This window comes from Atractosteus spatula, chromosome 3 (genome assembly GCF_055471065.1).
Source record: "Atractosteus spatula isolate fAtrSpa1 chromosome 3, fAtrSpa1.hap1, whole genome shotgun sequence".
NCBI lineage: Eukaryota > Metazoa > Chordata > Actinopteri > Semionotiformes > Lepisosteidae > Atractosteus > Atractosteus spatula.
Window position 1 is genome coordinate 56,244,778 of NC_142708.1, and position 18,159 is coordinate 56,262,936.

At 37.1% G+C, this 18,159-nt stretch overlaps 1 protein-coding gene across 2 annotated transcripts in view; it reads left to right on the plus strand.

Annotated features, from left to right (window-relative positions):
• dym (dymeclin) overlaps positions 1 to 18,159 on the plus strand; it is a 147,033-nt gene that overhangs the window by 70,675 nt on the left and 58,199 nt on the right. For both annotated transcript variants that reach the window (XM_088910899.1, XM_088910898.1), the window contains 2 exons: positions 3,214 to 3,327; positions 3,686 to 3,780. In XM_088910899.1, the coding sequence (XP_088767025.1) occupies positions 3,214 to 3,327; positions 3,686 to 3,780 (209 nt within the window). The remainder of the gene's footprint in view (positions 1 to 3,213; positions 3,328 to 3,685; positions 3,781 to 18,159) is intronic.

Sequence of the window (18,159 nt, forward strand, 5' to 3'; positions counted from 1 at the left end):
TCAATATATATATAAGTACAAATAAAATGTTTAACATTCTGCTTTTAGATATTAACAAGTAGAAACCAAAGCAGAGTAAATCAAAGCTCTCCTGGAAACTTTCAAAACTCTTGCCAGTTGGTAATGTTTAGTTTCCTGGTCCTTTCCCTTTGCCAGGTTTTGTTTATTTTGCATTGTCGAAATTTAAGGTGAAAGGTTGGGATTCTCTTACAGTGAATCTCAGCCAAAGCAACAGTGAGGTTTTGCATTGATAAATCAGTATATATCTTGTTAATTCAAGAGGCTTTGAAGGTGTATTTTGTATTGTACAATGTACTGTTGATAGGCTGAGATATCAATGCACAAGACCGTGAATCTGAAACAGCAGGAGGCATAAGTGATAATCCAAATACAATCAAAGAAATACCAAGTGACGTTCTACTTTAGAGCCACTACAGACCTGTCGTTCTTAAGTCATAAGAAACAAAATGGTTCTAAAACTTGCATAGAAGTGAACAATAGGTTGCACATATGTATATTAGAAGAGCTGTCCTGAACCCTGCGTGTACAGTACATTCAGCCTTGATCTGACTATTTTATAGTCATAAAATGCAGTCAATAGTTCATGGTTGTGCTCTCATCATGTTTAGTATCTTGTCAAATACATACTAAATCAAGTCATCTTTAGTATTTTCATGGTCAGGTATCACTCCTACAGAATAGATAGCTGTGACCTGACCCTACTCGGGCACACACTTACTTCTTGTTGTGGTTAATGCATAGACAGGGATGAGGAGGTTATCTCTTTTATACCAAATGAGCACATTCAGAATAAAGGTGATTATTCTGTTTCAGAAAGTGGGGTAGTTTCTCTTCAAATGTTGATACCAGTTGCAAATCTGTTGTTGTTTCTGATTAAATTTAAAACTGTATTTTGAAATAGACTTTAAGATGCAGCGTGATTGAGCCATGTAATAGATGGGGTTATATAGTAATACAGGTGCAGTACTTTTTCTAAGTGTTGAAGATTAAATAGCATGTCTAATGAGGGAACGTTCCTGCCGTCAAACTATTGTTTATGCAGTAAAGCTCAGCAGTCTTTCTTATTCATGTAGTATGAATTGTTTCCGTTCTTATTGAGCTGTAAGACAATTTCTGCTTTCATGCGATTTAGCATGTTTCCATCTTAAACCAGATGGAAGTTTCACAAATTAAAGCCACCTCTCAGTGGTCAGAAACAGTGTTTTTAGTGAGATCCAGTCGGTGTGAAATGCTGGTCTGCTACATGTAGTAAACTAGTTAACTAAGCCTACCTTGTAGCATTTAGCTACCAAAATAAAAGGAATCAAAATGCAAACGCAAGACATTCAGGAACTCTTAAAACAGAGGCATTATGAGACAGCAATCTGTCAGTAAAAAAAAAGACATGGATTCTGTTCATTTAACACGATGAACCCTGTCTACATGTTAGTCGTGATATAGACAGGCCTGTTTGATCAAGGGGAAATGCCCTTGTGTTAGCCAGATCTGAGCTAACACAGTAAAGCTCTGTTGCAGTTTGGTATTACTTTTTATTCTAGCTGCCAAAACTCACCTGTTTTGGGTTTGGTGTAGTCTCTGTTGTTTGTCTGAAAATTAATTGTGAAGTGCTCCTTGTAAGAATTTAGCCATTTGCAAATGGTATCTGGATTTCACTCATTTGAATTCTCCTTCATTTTTCTCTTTTAAGGATCTGCTGGTACTGTCTGTTTTCCTATTAATGGCAGTTTTGTGAATTGAGGTTTCCTGGATTATTTTTTTTACTGCTTGCTATTTTAACTAGATGTACAGCCAAAAACAGCCTATGAGAGCCTCAGGAAATATACAGGGGGAGATCGAGAAATTTCACACCACCCTGAAAAGAGTGCTCTATGAAGAAGGCTGTGTGAGACAATGTATGTCCCCACAGTATTTCAATTTCCACCCTCCATAAGCTGCATAACCATCATAACTGACGTTTTTGTGTAATGAAGCTGCTTTTTATAGTCCTAGATGGAATGTGAATCCTGAATTCCCTGACCACAGGCACTCGCACAATATGGCTGTACTTGCTGGGGATGTTCATACAGAGCCTTGTAAAAATATCCACACCCTCACAATAATATCACATTTTGATGAATTACGTGTATTGATTTTATTCAAAGGAACATTAATCAGTACTGTAATGATCAAACTTAGCACTATTTATTTAAAGATAAAGGTGGTTGAATGTTAACAAAACCTGCAAAGAAGATATACTGTACAAAGTTACATTTGCTGTTTTGATAGGTGTTCTGCCCCTTGTCAGTCAGTATTTTGTGGAAGCACCTTTGGCAGCAATTGCTGCTGTCAGTATTTCTGGATAGGTGTCTGCCAGCTTTGAACTCAGGGATAGTATAATTATGGCCATTCTCCCTGGCAGTACTGCTCCTATTCTGACAGGTTTGTGTAGGATAATTGATGGATTGCAATTGTCAAGCTACATCTTAAATTTGACTGGGCTTTGACATCTTTGACTGGCCCATTCAAGGACATTCACTCTTGTCAGACCAGTGACAAGAGTGGCTTTTAATTACAAGTACTGCAATAAAATGTGAAACAATTGCAGGGGGTGGATACTTTTCACCCCACTATCTCTCTTAAAGAAAGTAAGGGACTCAACATCTATAGTAGGTTGCTGCTTTTGTTGTTGTTTTAGGGCAGAATGTGACCTGATAAGATAACCAGAACTTTATGAAATAACATCATTCACAGGACCAAATGAGCAGATTCAGAATGCCACAGGACTTCAAATGATTGTTTAACTTCACAACCACATTGGTTTTGATGTTTTAATATTCACAGCAAAAGGTATTGGACTGAACGATTTCCTAGTAGTATCAGATCATGCAAAGTGTTAAAGGAAACAATTGTTCTTTTTGTCAGTATTTTTTTTATTTCATTTACATACAACCTTTAATGTGCAGTCCTAAGATATGAGAAATGACATTTCGTGCATGCACATTTGTTGCCAGCACAAATAAGAACCAGCTCACTAACTGAGGTGTATTGTGAGAAACATTTCATCAGATGCCTCCATGCATCATTCTTCCTCCATCAAGGTTTGCGACAAACCACCACAAAACCTATACATTACCTGTATCAAATATAGAAAACAGCAGAAGGATAAAGGATTCCATTAATCATATTATTGTTTTGTGTTTTAAACCTCCACAGATATTGAAAAACATTACCTGGTACACTGAGCGCACTCTGTCTGAAATTTCCCTGGGGAGTTTGCTGATCCTGGTGGTAATTCGGACCATTCAGTTCAACATGACAAGGACAAGGGTGAGCTTCTGAAACTAAAAAAATCAATAAGTCTTTAAACTGGATAATTTTTGCCAATTTTTCTGTTTTAACCTTTAAAGAGTCTGGTGAGCAGCTGTCCCTTTAAGTCATGTGATTCATTTTAAGGAAGCGTGCGTGTTGTACAGTAGCTTGACACAAAATGAAAATCATTCCATTTGGTTTGGGTGTTGTGTATTACAGAGCTTCAAAAGCATTTGACTCATCTGTAAATGTCGTTGTGTCTTGGGAAAAAAAACAATGACAGAACTGTGAATGTTCAAGCGAGCTGATTGGTTATGTACACAAAGTTAATGGTTACTGTTTTGTTCACTTTTCCTCCTTTTCTAATTTACTGCAGGATAAGTATCTTCACACAAACTGCCTGGCTGCTTTAGCAAACATGTCAGCCCAGTTCCGCTGCCTCCATCAGTATGCAGCCCAGAGGATTATAAGGTAAAGATTTTTTTTTTCATTCAAGGAGTTTGAAGCTGGCTGTTTTTTTGCCTTTGCTTATAGTACATGAAAGTGTGTCAGTCCAATCTGACCTGGCACTGGATTGAATGCCCAGTGCTGAAATAAGGGTGGGAAAGTGAAGTAGTGGCTGTTTAAATTAGGATGAGGTGTTACTAGGCTGGAACTATTTCTTCATCATCATATGAGAGGTGTCATGTATGTGAAGGGGGCAGCTCTTGAGATTTTGTTGGTTTGAGCTGTAGTTGCTATTTCATGCTGAGAAGTGTGCATCTGCCCTCAGGCTTCCCAGCATGTTTTATTTTTTTTATGAGCAAGCAAGGAAATGTTCACTTTAAAATACTCAAGGAGTAATGACTTCCTGAGAACCATTTGTGAGGCCAAGTAGATGTTTCCCCAGCCTAATTTACATTCTTCTGGGATTGGTACTTTATCCCAAATTCTTGATTGTGTTTATCAGGTTTAAAGAGGAGACACTTTTCTTATCCATCACTTCATTGAAGCACCACTGAGGGTAGAGTAGCATTTGACATTTGGAATTTTGACCAGCAGACTGTTGGTTCGAGTTCCATATCTAGGTACAGTTGTGTACTTACATGTGAAACAAAATGCTTTACCCATTTTGATTAATTTCACCTGTATAAAGAAGTACAATAACCTACTAGAGATAAATCCTAAAGGGTCCAGCAGCCCAATCAAGGGAAAAATTGGTAAACAACTTAGGATCATGTAACACTAATTTAGTAACCATGTACATGGTCACATGTTCATAGCATTTTACAGTTCTTACTTTAACATTTTAAGTTTTTTTTGTTTGCATCACTTTCCATTATATCTTTGAATGTATAGTACAGTGCTGCCATGTTTTCTTTTTAATGTTTGTGCCATATGAGTGCACGGAGAAAAGTGAAGTTGAAGTTCCTTTACCACAAAAAATACTCATTTATCCTTCATCTTTGTGCTTTACATCCCTTTCCAATAAGAAGACAGAATTGGCAATTAAAAATTGGGTAAAGGCTGAAAAAAATAATGTTTTGTTTTTTGGTTTGAACAAGCACTGTGCCACCTGAGGTTTGAGAAAATATATCCACACAGATCAATTGAACCCCAGCTGGTTATGGATAGTGTCTTTAATTTGTTAACTGTTACCTTGATCAGTTCCATATCATTTAATCTCTTTGTGTGAATGCTGTTGAGCCGGTGTGCCCTCTCTATGTAGTTTTCACGAAATGTTAGTAGATGACGTTCTTGTCTATTCTGAAACATTTATGTTGTATCCCATTATATATTGTTTGTGTAGCCTACATGATGCAGCTTGGGATTTTGGAAAACTGTATATAGCATTTGTACAGTATGTGCCTTGTATGTTATATATAATAAGTTGCTATTTCTGCTCTGGTTTTATTGTGTAATCACTCTTGCATGTGCTCTAGTTTAGTGTTGTGTTTAATTGAGGGTGAGGGAGGTTAATCACAGTTGCAAACTTGAAATAAAATGTCTGATCAAACTCAAGTTTACTCATATACTTATCATCAGAAATGCGAAAACTAGTTTTAATTAATTTACTTTTCTTGAGAATTCACAATGAATTGCAAGGGAAGTAACTGAGCAAAGTAATCACAAAGGGAAAACAAACTAGAAAATTTAAGAAGGGCCACATTTATGCCACAGGAAATATTAAATGATCCAGTTCATGAAATGCCATATGGTTGAGCCTAGTGATAAAGATCAACTCATCCTCAACATTTCTCATGAAATACGTGCAAAGAAGGAGAGAAAAGCAGCTGAAAAGGCAGGAGCTGATGAGGGCAAGAGCTGTGCTGTGCTGAGGACAGATGGTGAAGTCAGGCGGTTACAAAAATGACAGCATGATGCAAGTCAGTTGGAAATAACCGGTCTCTAAAATAAAAACAGAATTGTATTGGGACATTATCAGAGATAAACAACAACAAAAAATGAAGGCAAACATTCAAATATAATTACCGTTTAAAAGATTTTTTAAGGATGTATGTAGCATACAGTGGCCCAACGTATATTGCGTGATTGTCTGCCTTGATCAGGACTCAGACTCAGTCGTGTGAGCTGGGATAAAGGACATGGTGTAATGGTATCTTCAGAAATTAATGTAGGTGCTGCACATTCAAACATGTTTGTATGTTTCACTCTGAGTTTTTGGTGTTCTGATTAAAGATAATAGGCTATTTTTTACTCACTTTTTTCCATGTCTGACATAATTCTGCCAACTCCGCATCATAGTACAATCGACTGACTTCACTCGCTGAAGCTGTCTGCTTTCTGTCCATTCTCTGGTGCAACTCTGGTTCATCTTTTTTGTTTTTCAAGGTTCTCCAGTAACACATGTAGACAAAACACCACACAGTTTAAAGTTTCCTACAACGTCGACTAACACACTTTGAGAAACTGGAAGCTATGTTTTTAAATTATATTTACATTTGCTTTCAGTTTTTCTAGGGTGGAAGCTCTAGGGTCCTTAAAAGAAGCTAAAGTCAGCTTAAATAAATTCAGACATTTTCAGAATAATTCAGAATAAAATTCAGATATTTTCTTCACGGTTGTACGAGGAATCCTCACTCTGTGCAGGAAAACAGGATTCACCTGTTCACCTAATCTTGATGTTTTGCTGGACACAGGTTTGGCATGGTTCAGCCTGCCTCAGAAATTATTACATTTATAAACCATTTGATTTCCTGCCTTTACAGAAGGTGATTTTCAGTTTAATTTCAGTTTCAGAGACACGACTCTGCATTTCTGTTTAATGTAAATATATAACATATCAATTGAACAATGGTTTCTCCAGTTGTGTAGTGACTCATATGTCCTTCCACAGAGAAGGCAGCCTGCTTCACTATATTTATGTCCAGCTATTCCAGTCTGTATTATTACTCTGTCAGCCTGTGTCATTATGCTCAGGCAGCAAAAGCAATTTACCCTTCTGTAAAAATCAGCAATGTAATTTTCAACTGAAAATCATATATTTCTCTTACGGTAGATATAAACACAGAAGGAGCCCGGATATGAGAAATATAGATCAGATGTTTACTTTTTTTAAAGCTTTCATGCCATTATCTCCACAGTTACAATGCTGTTTTCTTAATTTTGACAGACAATGAAATAGATTTGACTGTGTGGAAGGTTACACACTCTATTGATTGGTCTTCCATACAAGAAGGGGATGACGATCATTCTGCTGCCCCCAGAAAAAGAAAATGTGCATGGAATAGCAGAGTGGAGTATTTGTGAAGAATATGATGTATTCTGAAAAAACAATTTTCAATGATGGATGAAACATTTCTAAACTGCACTTGTGCCTCAGTCACCCAGGTCTTTAAGTTGTATGTCCAGACACAGTTAACATCACACGGGGAGATGTAAATGTGAGTCACAAAGTCATTCAAACATGAATCCTATAATCATGTAGTGTAGCCTGTCGACAACTGTGTGCTGGCAGATTTTTCTGTTGCTAAGCAATGTTCTGGCTCTCTCTTTTCTGAAGGTGATTATGGAGTTATGCGACCCTGATCCATATTACATGTTACATTTCATTGAATAAATTGCACACACTTTGCACACACAAATTCAAGACATTTATGGCACCTTGAATTCTTTCTTTATCACCAGATTTAATGAAAAAGATGTTTTGGTCGTTGTCACAAAAAAAGTACGAGTTTATGATCTATAGTTTTTAAACATCATTATGTTTTTAATTAATTAATTTATTTATTACCTAATCCCCAAGTCTGCCCAAGTAATGTTTGTTTTTCTCAATTAAATTAGGTACAAAAAAGCTCATTTGCAGGGGGCTGTAAGTTTGTATCTTGCGCAACAATAACAAAGGACGTTGTTCAGGTTTATTACTGTTTTAATAAAGAAGATGGGGGACTGGAGCAAATTCAAATAAAAGATGCTGTAGTCTTGGTTATTCATTTTCTCTGAAACTGCTGTTGTACTAATTCAACAATGAAGCTGAGCGTAGAATTAAAATTAAAAAGGTCATCTTTTAAAAAACTGAAATTTCATTCTATGTCTAATTTGTGTCTCTATTCTAAATGTGGTTTACTATAATTGAAAATAACTAAACTCACTTCGTTAGTTCAAGAGTATCTGTCTTCCCCCCTCCCTGAGTATAACTAAGGGTGCAATAGCATTAGAGAAATTTTAGTACCAAAGATGGGATTCTGCTTGTGTGTGATAAAGAATGAAATACTGTTGAATAAGCCTAAAGGGTGTTTTTCTATTTCAAAGCTTAACTTTTCAAGGCTTCTGCTTCTCACAGTGTTTTTTACCCCACAGCCTCTGTTACTCTGTCTTCTTAACAACTCTTTTTCACTCCTGAAAAAGTTTATTTTTAAACAGCACACCAGAGAAAAAAAAACAGTTTGCTTTTTGGTAGCAATATTGGCACAGAATAAGTGTGATTATGGAAAGCTGAAGAGATAGACAAATAAAAATCGATACCAGTGTCGTGGCTAAGGTGGACTTTTCACCATTTTCTCTTGCTGTGTTTTATGGAGAAGGGACAATTCAAAGAAGAGTGGGAGCCAGTGGTTACATAGTAGTCAAGGGAACTACTGTATATCGCGGCAGAGGATGACAAAATACTGCAAGGAGAAAAAACAGCAGGACCTCCAACTTTATTGCGATGGCTTTTTCAGCTGTCGGCAGTTTGTCAGCACCAAAGTCAAAGTGGGCGAACAGCAGCCATAGGCAGGGTATGAACTGAGGGTGTCCATATCGTTTTTACCTAAAGCTTTTACCTAGCTTTTCATGGTCCAGGCAGTGTCTAGGAGGGCAATGTTCGGTATTTTCCATAGGCTCTTAATTCTTAAATACACTTTGTGAGACTTGCTGAACTAGTGTCCAATAGATTAACGTTATAATTGGTATTATTAAAGAAATGTGGTATTCGGACATGGTAGTAAGGATCTCTAAGTCACCTGGAGCTAAGGAATCTATACTAAAGTGTCTGGAATTGTCTGTTATTCGAAGCCTCGAAACTGATGCAGAGCAGAGTCAGCAGAAGTTACGAACTTTCAGGGAATCCAAGAAGGAAGCAGTTGGGTCTAATGACTACAATCTGTTTGCTAGCATCTCCCCCAAAACACTGAAAAGCCAACATTGTTCAGAAGCAGAGACAATTGTTTTTGATGGGATGGGTCCAGACCACACTCTTTTGCCTTCCACGCCCAGGCTGCCTGCCACCCTCCATAACCTCTTAAAGCAGAGAGAAAGACAGTGTGCAGGTGGTGAAAGACTTAACACGGAAATGGAAAAATTGAGCAAACTTGGGTTTGTCATGATTTTTCGTAGCAATCTTCTAGGGGTAGGTCACAAGTGACAGGTCCACGGAGGTTTAGGAATGTGTGTCAGCTGTTTTTGATGATGTAACATAAGGGATTGTGCAAATGTCTGAGAACTTTGACGGATCTTTTCGTGACTGAAAAGAAATAGATGGTTAAGATGTAAAGGAGGTCTTTCCTATGTGTAAGTAACAGAATTAAATGCAAACCATAAGCTTTTCAAAGTAACCACATGACAACTCAGGGGTAGTGTCAGTGCCTTACCTCATTTAAGTCTTTGATGCCATTCAGTGTTATTACACTTTTTCTGTGGTTCTTGTTTTTTTCTTTTTGAGAGCCGAATATTTCATGCTTTCTCATTCACCAAGATGCAGAAAGCAGAAATAAAAACGAATTATGCTTGCATTGTCCTACTCAATAAAATTCACTGTCAACTTAATGAGCACTGTCACACTGCAAACACTTAAACACAGGCAGTCCTAACTCTGATAAAAAAAAACATCGGGAGACTCAAGCCAATGACATCTGAGAAGCCTGAGACAGTGGTGTACAAGCAATGAACACCCCATTAATCAGTGCATTATAATCCTGGATGTGACTTCCTTATGCTATTTACTTTATGAACGGAGCACCTCGGCTTTACCGCTTTTCCAAGGCGAATGTAGTGCAAAAGCCACATTCAGTGCATTACAATGCATTCTAGTAGTTGAAACACTTCTGTGGCAATAGTAAAATAGTTATGATAAAAAACCGAGAATCTTGGAGAATCTTCAGGGGTTCTCTAAGTAATTGTATTTGTTGGGTCCTTTAGTTTCAGAACACTCAGAATACAGGCTGAGGTGTCCGCCCCCTTATCTCGTAATTACAAGAAAAGCATCTCCTAATTACGAGATAACTAATTATCTCATAATTGCAAGATAGCAATGATTACTTCGGTGTGTGTACAACCTGTTACATTGTGCACTGAATGCAACTAGAAGCTACAGTGAGCTTGGACGGCACTTTCAGTTTAATGATTGTGTCAATGTCCAGCGCTGCAGAATTTGTATGGATTTGCTTTCGACTGGGGATTAGTCATAATGAAATCGAGCAATTTTTGGCACATATGAACACAGTCATTATAAGCATGAGGACCAGTTTTGTGGGATTTAGAGATGAAAGCAATGATGGTTCTGTTAGTCCACACATAGGGATATAGGTATAATATGACAATTGTGCTATCGCGTGACCACATAAATTATGCGAGAATTACTATCTTGTAATTACAAGATAATTTTCTCATCGTTGCGAGATAAGGGCGAGGATTTGTTTTTCATCCGTGGCAGCAATTGTACATTATTTCATAAGTTCATTTTAAATTGATAAACATGCTGTCGGATATACAATGAATTTTGTCTGTAATTCAAAACCATTATTTCAACAATTAGTTGGATTACATTTCCTTTTAATGGTAATGGCATTTGTAAGACCTACATGTTATGTTGTCTTGTTGACCCCTTACAAGCATGAATTCACAGACAACTTTCCTGGTGGGTCTTTCCTGTCTCCAAGTGAGTCAAACTTACCCTCTTTGCTGTTGTTTCATTTTTTCCATATAATTCCTAATCAAAGATTTTTTTTCTTGATTTCTGATTTAGCATAACATAAAAAATACTTTTATAGACTCTTTTAGTTTATTGCTGAAGCAATGTACATGGTAAAGTGCAGTAACCATAATATATTTTCAAGCCTGACAGTATTTCCTTCTTTAGTCAACTGATTATCCCATTTAAGTGGTGGTTTCAGTAAAATGAAAGCTAAAACACAATCAGCCTACCAGATCTGAGCTTGAAATGTCTACGTTTAATACATTCTTCTCTAATGGAGAGAAATGGGTCCATAATTGTCAGACTGTTCCTTTATTTTAGTTTTTTCTACATGGTGTGGTGTTTTTTATCGGGTTTTTTGTATAACTGCCAGTGACTAACAGTACTAACTGCTTATCATGGGGAATGACAACGAAGCTGGCTGTCCTAGTGATGTGCAGAAAGGGGAATGCTGGGAAGCATCACTTCAAAGTTTTGTTTTTTTTTGGACAAGTTGTGGCTGCTGTTTTTTACACTTCTGCTTTGGCTGGCCTTTGACCTGAGACATAAGTGCCTGTCATCGGGTGTCTCGCCTGTTCCTCGTTCTCCATCCTTTTTTCCTGTTTTCTCCTCTGGAATCAACCTCCGTTCCCTCACTGTGGCGCACTACGCCTCCCTCTGGCTGGAGAATAAAGGAAAACATTAAAGATAAGAGAAAGAGAGAAAAGAAAATCCCAACTGTTTTTTCTTTCTTCTTTCTGTCTCTTCCTTCCCCTTGTTTTTCAGTTATACCTGCCGCCACATGCGGAGATACTTGTATGTCTTGGACAATATGTATTTCCCTCGCTCCAATTGCACCACGCTGGAGCACTGCTTCACTTCCCTGGGTGACACGGGTGAAGAACTCCTGCACTTTACTTGCTCTTACATTCTCAGGTCCTATGCTTCCAGGTTAATAACCTTTGCTGTCCATGTTTTGACTGCATGTCTGCATGTTCAATGTGACTGCTTATAGCATGACTAAATGTAATGTTTTTTTTAATCCTGCCATTATTAGCCTTCTTATCTTTATTAGAGGGGGGAGGGGGAAATGGGCCCAGGTTATGCTATTCCAGACACTCTGAACAATTTTGATATTTGAACACTGAAGTAGATGGATTGCTCCACTAGGAGGTTTAAAAATGATCTGAAATTCATATTTCATCATGCTACATTTCACAAGGACCACAATTTGCCATTCCTGATCAATTAACTTTCTAAATTGATTAAAACTCATGTGCACTGGGACTTAACAAAATCATGAGTTCAGGGTGACCTATCATTGAGTGGATCTTGCTAACAGTCTAAAATAGTGTCATGTAGTACTGTACAGCAGTGTGCTCTTTTGGAAGGCAGTCGGTAATCACCATCATGATGCTAAAAATGGACTTCTTAAAAACAAATGGCTATAAGATTTCCTTGACAGTAGCAAAAGCATTGTAAATACTGTCACAGGTTCACAGCTGGATTAAGTTTGCTTTATTTTTGTTGGAGAGGATTTGAAGACATGCTGTTTTGGTATTTCTCTCTGCTTCTTTTATGTGTTCATGCTGTTGTGTAATTCCAGATCTTTTTAACATAGTACTCGATGCTTTTCTAACCAGGCTTTTTTCCCTCGATAAAAATACTTTAAAATACTTATTTTTCTATCATATTAGCAACTTTGAACACGTAAAAGTTTTTACACATGTTACTGCAAGCTTTCTCTATAGAAGCTAATTCTGGTATGACTTTCTTTTAGGAACTACAAATTGTGTGCTGTAGCACACTAACACATTTCCTGTGATGCATTAAAAACATAAATAAGTTGAGAGTCTATTTCTTCTTAACAAGAGAATAATGCAAACGGATTTCAGTCTCGGGTAGAAAATGGAATGCACATAAAGCTGGGGTAAATATGACACATTAACGCTCAAATCCATTACAAATCAAAGGAGGTTAAATACCAATGGGGGTCTATTTTTTTCAGTGAACCAGTTCATTGCCTTTTGAGTCCTGCATTTGCTGCTAGCAACACTTGCACTCAATGTGGTATCAACATTACAAGAACATGTACAGTATTTCTCTTTGGAAAGCCATATACACACATGCTGCCTGCTAGGGAAGTCTAACAAATGTATGTGATGTGACTGTGCGTTGATATGCTGACCTTTTCCATAACTGTGCACAAAAGTAAGTTAAATTGTATAGAAAGATAATATTGTATCTGTGGCATTAGAGACTACATAAGCCATCACAAAATGCTAATTGTGATCTCTGCCCACCTGGTATTGCAGCCTAGGCATACCACTCCGCCCTGTGCCAATTATTCAACACCAAGCCAACATGTACAGTACTTTCTGACGCATTCAGTTTGGAGCTGTTGTCTTAAGCTACAAAACCTGATCTTGCCACAGTGACGTTCAGGTGTCTCTGCACAGTTTGGGATGCAGGATAGCGATGATCCTGGAGATGCCTCAGTTGGATATGCTATATTGTGTGCGGGCATGGAGATGCATACTGTAGCTGCTTTGGCCCATTGTCAGTAGTGAGTTAAAGACGTTAGATTGCATTGTGTCTGCAGACATGATCAAGTCAACCAGTGCACACTACAGTGACTAGTGACCCTGGACATTGATATTCCTGCCATCAGTATCCCAATGGCCTCTTCCCTTCTACATTGCAGTGGTCATGACATTTTGACTCTGACATAATTACTGTGGGTTTTCCTCAGTTTTCTGTTCCCATGGTAACAGATGCAATACTATGTGAACACAACACGATCACGTCCACACATCCACAAACTATTCCATCATATACAGTGTTACTGTACAGGTGACTGGGATTTTTTTTACAGTTGGTTAATTTGTTAATTAAATGAAAGAAAAGATTTTACTGATAATGTGTGAACATATACTGTAGGGAAAATATTGCAAACAAGCGTGTTTGTTGTCATTTTAATGCCTCTCACCATGTTAAAAATAACCTAGCTTTAGTTAGTGATGTGTTTTTATCACAACTCAGTTGCTATCAGACTATTTTATCTCCATTGATATTCAGACTAGAAATGGTTCAAAAATAAAATACATGTTGTTCTTCTAGCTTATGTAAGGACAGGAAATCAATGTGCTTTTATTTCCTCACTGGTTAAATGAGAAATATCCTGGTAAATATTCTTTTTAAAATAGGCAGTGACATAGTATACTTATCATAACAATGCAGTCAAAAACAGATAATTAAAATAAAAAAAACGTGAATAATTTTCTCCTAATTGTTCATCAGTATTGCTTAATGTTTCAAGGAAATCTGATAGATCAAAAATTAAATAAAGAAGGTTAGAACTCTTAAAAATCTGTTTGTGTCTTTATGCAGTATAAGATGCACTACATCTCAAATAGCATTGACTGGAAGCAATGTAGTTAATAACCATCAACTGCTATTTGCTGCATTTTTATACTGCCTTTAGAATAGAAGGAGTTTAACTGGCTTGATACCAGACTTTCCAGACATCCAGATTTCCTATCACCTTAATAAATCTAAAAAAATTGGCAGGTCTGTGTAAGTTTGTTGATTGAATTTACTGTCTTACTATCATCTTAAAACAGTATGATCCATCTCATAGACAGGTATTTTTAATAATTTTTCTATCTAGCAATTTATGACAAAAAAAGAACACTTGCCTGAAAGGATTGTGTTAGTTTACGGATTGGACTGAATCTTTTCATAGAGTTGTGCTTTTTCAGACAGATGTAATACCTGAGGCCCACTAAAAACATTTAATTGGTAAAATACATTACCCCATTAGTTACAACAGCTGTGTATGAGAATGTGAGAAAAGTGAGGAAAAATCTTATATCTTCCATGGTAAGGATAAATGTTCTTTTTTTGTAGTAAATTCCAGGAATAAAAAGAAATTATGTCTGCGCTCTGAAAATTAGCCAAGAGTTAGGAATTTTATTTTTTAGAATCATCGTGTTTATATGTCCTTTAACACATTGTTCTCTAGTTGCTTCTGAAGCGAAGGTCCAGTGCTGTTTCTTGGGTGGCTTCACTACATATAGATGATTGTTTATGACCAGACAAAGGCAACAACACTGTTCTTAAATCTGGTTGTGTCCTTGGCAACAGGAGATTCTTAAAGACATGTTTGTGTTATTTTGTGACAGTACATGCAGCTGCTTCAGTACAATAATATGGCAATATACAGGTGCAGTATTAGCAGTTCCAGTTAATAAGCTCTATCTACAGTGAAGGTGTTCGATACACTAGATCTGTTCCCACCCTCCAACAGGTAGCAACTCATTTATTTTCCACCTGTCTCTGAAATTGATGAAACTGCTTGCATTGTTCTTGATTTTAGGTCTAGCAGTCATCTTACCCCAGACATTCTGGTACATTGCGAGCACATGGTTTTTGCATGTTGACAGCTTTGGTGTTTCAGTGAAAAAAGTGAAAACATTTTTTCCAGCATCTTCTGATCTGCCCTCTTACTTTCTGTTGTTAAAGATCCTGTTTTCATTTGCATGTTATTATCATGTAGTGTGAAAGAAATTTTAATCTCTTATTAAAGACAGGGAATGTTTTAAAATATAATTCAGCATTTTAATAGCATTATTATGATTAAATTACCTACCACATGCCTACTGTCAAGTGTAAGGCAGCAGCTACTTTTTTCTGGCACCTTTGCTACTATTCCTCATAATTTATAACCTTTAATAATATGAGTATGTGCTATCTTTATTTTAGAATGTACACACATGAGTGGTATAGTTAGATTAACATTCACTTTTATCTATTCGCTTTCAGAAATTGTTTGCTTTGCTTTATTTCCTCCTCAGTTTGGTTTGGTTTTTTAAATATCCAGTAGCAAAGTTATAAAACTGTCTTTCTCAGACTTGCTTTTCACATTGACAGAATAAACAATAAGTTAACAAAGGTATGTTTGCCTTGAGCAATGAGATTCCACAAGTGACAGATACTCAAAGAACTCAAATATGTATAAATAACATGCCCCCATACCCTTATGAAATAGGAACAGAAACCATCAAATAACATATTTCAGATTGGATAAAGTGTCTTTTTTTAAAAAAAAAAAGGTGTTATATTGTAAATTTAATAGTTTTTCACAGAGAAAAGACAAGTCCAGAACACACCCCTAGTTAGTATTTTGTAACTGTCCTCTTGCATGGATTACACTGACAAGGTGCCTGCTGTAGTGTGCTGCAAGGTTCTGACTGAACAGAGACAGAATTGCTTTTGGTCAGTCAAACCCTTAGTTTTCCTTTTCTGATCTGTGGCCATGAGTTCAGACCAAATCGTTGGATTGGATTGAAGTCTGGAGCTTGAGACGGCCATGAGAGAATGTTCAGTTTCTTTATAGTTAACCATTTCTTTGTCACTGTGGATGTAGGCCTGTGTTTGTATCATTGCCACACTGGAATGTCCATTTTTGGCCAAACATGAGCTTCTTGGCAGGAAGAACCATTTGTCTGGCCAAAATGTCCTAGTACATGATTTCTCCTATCTCGACAAGGGCTCTAGGACCTGTAGATAACATACAATCCCAAAACAAAATAGAATATTTCATAGTGGCACAAGTGTTTTCTCAACTTGAGCTTTTTTTACGCTAGGTAATTCTGCTAAGCATGCCCAGGAACCTCACTTTTTGTTGTTCAGAATCTGACCAAAAGACGTGTTCCAACTGGCATTCAGATGTAGTTTGACAAATTCATATCTTATTATTGTGGTTTGCGCTCAGAAAAGGCTTCTTCCCTTCAAATTATCCATGAATGCCCCATTTATACAGGAGTGGTCGCATGGTGGTTTTTGACATTTACAGTAGTATCTGTAGGATGCCAGTGTGTTAGGGATCTCCAGCTGTTCCCTTTGGATTTATGGTTGCTTCCCAAGCCGCTTGTCTCATAGCCTGTGGTAGCAAAGTATATTTGCTTTGTCTTCCTACTAAGGTTGCCATTATACCAGTAGCCTTAAATGTCTTAATAAAGAGCACTACATTGGAAAGTGGTAGATTAATCTTTTTATTGATTCCTTTACAGCCGTCCCCCAACTTATAGAGGGGAATGACCATTTGCTTGCAGTCTTCATAAAGTTCTCTGACATTAATCATGATGATGCATGCTGAATGTCTTCTGTGTATTTGCCTCCTTTTATACCCCAGAGAAACAGGGAACCTTCCGAGGAGTCTGTACAGTTCTGGAGGCTTCAGTTGCACTTCCAAAAAGTAGAATGTTATTGTAGATTTGGTTTTGTTGGATTTTATTTAAAGCGATACTTAGACGTGTGCACAAATGTTACCTTTGTGTTTCCAGGAATTCAGTTAATTATGAAAAAGATTACTTTGCTCTGTGCAATAATATTGTGATTGCAGTCTAAAATATTTATAACTAATTTATGCAAAACTCATTAACCCACCTGTACCTCATGCTGTAGTCAGATGTTTTTTTTTTATATGTGTGAATTCTGGAGTACTGAAACTGAAGGGCACTGCACATGTTACTCATATGAAATTAGAATTACAACCTATCTCAAGGTGAATGTAAGGAAAACTGGGTACTTTAGATTTTTTCTCTAAAGAAGATTTAAATAATATTTTCTGTTACGAATATATCAACAATACATATGTGAAATTCAATTTATATATCACCTGAAAACCAATATTTGAATTTAGGAGTCAAATCAGCTGATCTTTTTCTGGGGACTAGGTATAATCTAAAGGAAAGGCAATTGTTTTATCCACCCCCCAGACTTGTTTCCTGTGCTAAACTGTGTAAAGATTATACACAAGCTTCAAAAAATTAAAAAAGCACAAAACACAGTTATGTTAGGGGAAAAGAAAGAAGAAGAAAGAATAAAAGTCTATGGGCTACATCCCTGCAAGAGCAATGAAAATGAGATGGATGCACTGAAAAAATTATGGATCGTCACAGAACCAGAAAATACTAGAGTTGACCATAAGAAGAAAAAAAAAACTTTTGCAAAACAGCAAGTTGAAATCCAGACGTTTGCTGGTACAGAGTGCTCCCGAGGCCTTCACACAGGAATGACTTGATAAAAGCTCGTGATGAAATATCTATGTCTGTCTCTATATCTATATATTTACATGCTGCTGTGCAAAAGTCTTAGACAGCTTGGTCCCAATCAGGAGCTATTTATACAGGTTTCCCTTGCCAAACACAGGGGTTACGTTCCTGAAAAACCCTACATCTGGCGAAACCACAGTTGGTAAATACTTGAGACGAGGGTACGCAGGGGTTTGGGCTCACATGGTCCATGTTCGATTCATCAATGGCTAACTTGCAGATTTGACCCTTAAAAAAATACAGTAACGTGAAATAAAATTAAACATAGGAAAGTAATGAAGAGTGGTACGCAACATGGATGTGTCTTTGTGAATGAGGGAAACCTGTATATTTGAATGAACATCAACAATTCAGAGAGGG